Source organism: Beta vulgaris, chromosome 8 (assembly GCF_026745355.1).
Source record: "Beta vulgaris subsp. vulgaris cultivar EL10 chromosome 8, EL10.2, whole genome shotgun sequence".
In the NCBI taxonomy this organism is placed as follows: domain Eukaryota; kingdom Viridiplantae; phylum Streptophyta; class Magnoliopsida; order Caryophyllales; family Amaranthaceae; genus Beta; species Beta vulgaris.
Window position 1 is genome coordinate 7,664,813 of NC_079209.1, and position 5,457 is coordinate 7,670,269.

The 5,457-nt window shown below is 38.3% G+C and overlaps 1 protein-coding gene across 1 annotated transcript; it reads left to right on the plus strand.

Annotated features, from left to right (window-relative positions):
* On the plus strand, positions 1-583 carry LOC104883004 (aldehyde dehydrogenase family 7 member A1). Its single transcript, XM_048635658.2, has 2 exons — positions 1-215; positions 305-583. The coding sequence occupies exons 1-2, from the start codon at positions 45-47 to the stop codon at positions 473-475; spliced, it is 342 nt and encodes a 113-aa protein (XP_048491615.2). The 5' UTR covers positions 1-44; the 3' UTR covers positions 476-583.
* Positions 584-5,457: the final 4,874 nt, after the last annotated feature.

Consider the following 5,457-nt stretch of genomic DNA (forward strand, 5'->3'; position numbering starts at 1 on the left):
AGATGTTGACTTTTACTTCTGTTGGATTTTTATGATAGGTTGGCATGATGGTTCAACAAACTATGAAACAAAGATTTGGAAAATGCTTGCTTGAATTAAGTGGAAATAATGCTATAACTGTCATGGATGATGCTGATATTAAGTTGGTTGCACGTTCTGTTCTCTTTGCGGCTGTTGGTACAACTGGTCAGCGCTGTACAACATGTCGTAGACTGGTAATCACATAACTATTATCTGAGTGACAGATTAGAATCAAGAGACTCACTCATGGTTAATCTTACGTTCTTTCGTCCTATTTGTTTAGTTGCTTCATGAAAGCATATACGAGAAGGTACTTGAGCAATTGCTTGATGTATACAAACAAGTGAAGATAGGGGATCCACTAGAAAATGGTACCTTCCTTGGGCCATTGCATACTAAAGCATCAAGAGATAACTTCGTGAAGGGAATTGAGGTCATAAAGTCTCAGGTATGACTCTTATAACCTTACTTTGGCTTTACCTTTTCCTGATTTTTTCACAACTAGTGGCTCCAAATACTTCTTAGTTAATGTCGTTCAAGGGTTTTGATTGAAGCACCAAAGTCTTACCTTGGCTTTGTCCCGTGACGATAGATTAGTCCCTTGTCTCTATGTATATTATTATAACCATATGTCATGCTTTATTAAACTTTTATATAATTCTATAGGTACAACAAGGAGTGGAAAATGTATGACATGAAGAACAATTGCAGTCGCACGAATGACAATTTTTGGCGGTGCATCTCGCTTAAATGTGGAGCATGGTTTTTGAATTAATTAGGCAACTAGCTAGTAATCTTATTTTTTGGGAATATATTTACACTAGAAGTAGATATATTTAGATTGGAAGTAACTTTATTAGGTGATCAAACTTCTTTTGGGATTTGATATATATACGATAGTACTATATATATTAAGTACTTGGTGTTGGAAATTGTCGAACGATTGGATGACCTTGAATATATTTATGGGCCTTTTTGGAAATCTAAATTTTTATCATTAAGTTTATTTGGAATTTTTTTTTGAATTATTTCAACTTTGCATCAACATCAAGTTAACAGGTTAATATATACATATTTATAGATCCGTCGTTGCAATAGCCACAATATGGAAAAAAAATTGCAACGGTTCATGGGATACCATAGAGATGTTGCCTTAAACATTGAAATGTGTTGCATCATATGTGATGCAACGGTTCATGGGATACCATAGAGGTGTTGCATTAGACTATGAAATATGTTGCATCATATGTAATGCATTGGTTCGTGGGATACCATAGAGACGTTGCATTAGACAATAAACATGAGTTGCATTAGTACTATTGCAACGGTTATTTGGTGTTGCAACTGCCCGTTGCATTAGGTGTCCAAGACTGTTGCATTAGAGCTAATGCAAGGGCAGCAATAGTAACGGTTGTCGGAACGGTTATTGAGTCTATTGCAACGGTTATTGAGTCTATTGCAACGGATTTTAGGGGTTGCGTAGCTCATTTATGTAGTAGTGACCATTCCTCCCCCACCCTACCCCTCCCCCCACCCTCGTAGCCCCTTTCCCCCACCACCCCTCACAGCCCCCTCCCCAGCAGACCGATACCCGTTGTCCATCTCCCTCCCCCTCCCTTTTCCCTTGCAATCCCTCCCTCTCCTACTTACCCTACGCAGGAATCCTTGTGCACCACACTGCACCCTACGGTGCAATCCCCTTCTTTTCTCCTCCTTCGTTTCTTCCCCTGCTTCTGTTCGAACACCATAAGCCTTCTGCCGCCGCACACTACTGCTGCCGCATGCAAATTTGCAAAAATCGCGAGGTAGGGGACGGGGAAATGTGGGTTGCGGGGTTGCGGGGGAGGGGAGGGAGAGGGGGCTACGGGGAAGGGGGTTGCGAGGGTGGGGGAAGGGGGAGTGGGTCTGCGGGTCGGGGTGGTGGGGGGAAGGGGTGGGGTGGGGGACGGGTGATGGAGGGAAGAGGTGGGGTGAGGGTGGGTGGTTAAGGTTAATTAGGATTAGAGGGGAATTATAGTAGGGTTTAGGGTTAATTAGGCTAGAAGAGGTTAGGATTTAGGTTAGTTAATGAGGGTTAGGGGAAAATTACGGGGTTAACGACTAACGAACGTTAACGCCGTTAGTCATTAAAGGCAAGTGGATGTAATTTTTGAAAATTGGAGGGTATATAGTGAATTTGGAAAATTTAAAAGGGTAAAATGTCAGGGGTATATGGGGAAAAAAAGGTAAAAGAAATTACTATACATATAATACCCATCAATTGATATGCGATAAAGATTGAAAGAAATCTGACATATCAAAGCAATAAAGATTGAAAGAAATCATATGGAAGAGGAAGTATAAAGGAAGATTGGTAGAATTTAGAAATATGCGAAAGCTACCATCGTCATTAGCTATTTGGTGGTTTACATGGAAAATGAGAAGTTACTCATGTTGAGGTGGAAACCTTAGTTCCAGATACAAAGGCATGGAAGAATACTCAATTAAAATATAAACAAGAAAATGAAAATTATAACAACAGTGACGTCGGCGCCACCACCACTACAAAGGCGCCACCTTCACCACCAAAAGAACCAATGGAACCACCACCATCACGCCCGACACTACCATGGATGATGAGACAGAATTTTTGTCTAAATTTTTATTGGAGATGCGTTCACCATGGACTCTCTACCACCGGTGGAGGCATTCTTGGCAGCAGCCTCACCCTGTGGTGGAGCGCCTGCCAAGGATGTCTCCGTCAGTGGTGGGGCGTACATGGTGGACATATCCTTATTTTTTTTCTTTAAAAGAAAAAGTAATATGGAGAGGCGTGCACCATGCACGAGTAGAATAATTGTTTATTGATGTGGTGATATTGCTGCAGTTTTACCCATACGCAGTAATATATCAAGTAAAAAGAAAAGAAAAAATATAAAATAACCATATTGCTGCGGTTTCGGCCGAAAACTGCAACAATATGGTTTCAACGGAATTTTTTTGAAAAGATTTGACTATTTGACCAAATATATTATTGCGGTTTCTGGCAAGAACTGCAACAATATATTAAAATAATATTAAAAAATATTATTTGAACCTATTGCTGCGGTTCCTACAAAAAACCGCAGCAATAGGCTTTTAGAATTATTAATAAAAAGATCAATCTAAGGTTTCCTTTCAATTTCACGCCTCTTTTTATCCTCATCTTCTCTCTCTTCCTCTTATCAGTTTCAAGCCTTCTTTTACCGTCATCTTCTTTCTTCCTCTAACAGTGTGTTTGGTATTTTTTTAGTAAAGGAAGGGAAGGGAAAGGAAGGGAAGGGATGAGAAAGTAAGGGAAAGGAAAAAAACTAAACTTTCTGATGTTTGGTTAATAAGAAGGAAAGGAAAGAAATCTTATGTTTGGATGAATAGAAAGGAAAAGAACAACAATTCATATACGATTTATTTACTCAAACTAAGAAAGTCAAAGGCACCCGTCCGGTTGCTGACTTCATTTATAAAAAGTACCTTAAAGTATGGATAAAATCTTTGCTTGTTTCGGATCTCTAGAGGAATAGTTGAGCCATCCGGTTGTATAAGGAACTGATCTTCTAATGAAAGGATAGCCTCTAGAACTTTATGAAAATATCGGCTTATGGTTTCACTGGAACGACGAAAAGTGACTTGCAAACTGCAATTCCTTACATTATGACCTATTGTGTAGAGAAATATTGCAACTTGCTCCTCTACATTAGCTAGTCGTGTATCTTTCAATTGGCCACTCGTACGCATTATAGTACATAGTTGAACAAAAGTTTCTGGTTGCATGCGTAGTAAGTAACGACTCTTCCTAGTATAGTTAAGGAACTCACAAAGGTTTTTCCTTGCTGCATGTCGTTCAATTGTTTGTTCTCTAGAAGGCATATGATTATAACTCATAATGTAGTTTTTTTTTCGGAGTAGGTATAATTCATATGTAACTAAACAAATCATTTTGATGGCAGCTAAATTTCTCATTCTATCCCAAATCGCAACCCAATTTTCAAACTCACTATCCTCGTTGTCATTGTGAACTTGTTCATCTCCTAATATATCCTCGTTATCATTAATAAAATTTTCTTCCATCTATAATAACAGATTATAAAATAAATTATATATTAGAACACTGGAACAAGATTACTGACAACCACAAATCATTCAAGGTTCATAAACCTATAACATTCTAATATAATGGGATTTCTTATAATGTGATTTCAACAAATGGATCGAAATCAAAAGTTACAAATAAGCAGCAAATGTTTGAGATTTTTTTTCTGGATCATGTTCAAAACAGGGAAAAAAATAGTAATATTTTGATAGGGGTTTATGGGATCATGAAACATCACAATTCCTATAAATACCAAACACACTGTAAAAGAAATCGTGAAAGTAGTAAATCAAGAAATTGCAGGCAAGAACAACGAATTATATATTAATTGCAAAAAACTGAGATAAAAAAAACTGATAATAGAAGACATACCTTTGTATATTATTATGGGGGCTATGGATGAACTGAGATGAGAGAAGAGAAAAGGATTATTATATACTGTGTAATTTTTTGGAGGGAAAATGATATGTGGGAGGGAAAAAAATAACGTAATGGAGGGAAGTAATATTTGAAAAAAAATAAATCAATTTTTAATTAATTATCTCTTTCCTCTCAAATTCCTCCAATTTTGGGAGGAAAGATAAGGGAAGAATTATAAGGTTTTCTTTCCCCTCACTTCCTTTCCTTTCCTATTAAATCCCTTGTTATTTTTTTTACCAAACATAAGAAAGTCTTTTTTTTCTTTCCAGTTCCTTTCTTTTCCATCCAATTCCTCCCTACCAAACACACTGTAACGCTCTGATCATCTCAATCACCTCTAACCACGACGCTTAACCATCCTTTGCTGATCGACCGTTCGTTCGTCGCAATAGTCAACACTCGCTCGTGGCTCCGGTCATCCGTCGTTTTCATTCGGAGGGTTTGTCGGTCGACCGTTCGTTCGTCGCAATAGTTAAAAATACAACTACCACTACGACGGAGGTGCGTCGGTTGAAGTTCGGAGGTGCGTCGATCGGAGTTCGGTGGTGAGTCGGAGTTTTCCGATGACTCGGGTGGTTTTTTCTCTCTCTTAGCTCAGAATTGACGAGTTTGTAACGATCTTAGAGTGTATAGTTTTGCTGAGTTATAATTTGCAATCAACTCGTGGGTTTAATCGTGGGTTTTGCTGAGTTAAAATTTGCAACTCGTGGGTTTTGCTGATTGGAGAAGATGGGTTTGGTTGTTGTTGTTTGTAACAAACTCGGATTTCGGCTGAGTTGTTGTTGTTAATGATGATGTGACTGATAATAGTAATGATGATAATGGTAATGTTAGGGTTTGTGATTTTGGGGATTTTGATTTTGGAGATTTTGAGTGTTTTGTTGAGGGAGTCAAAGGTGGGGGAAAGT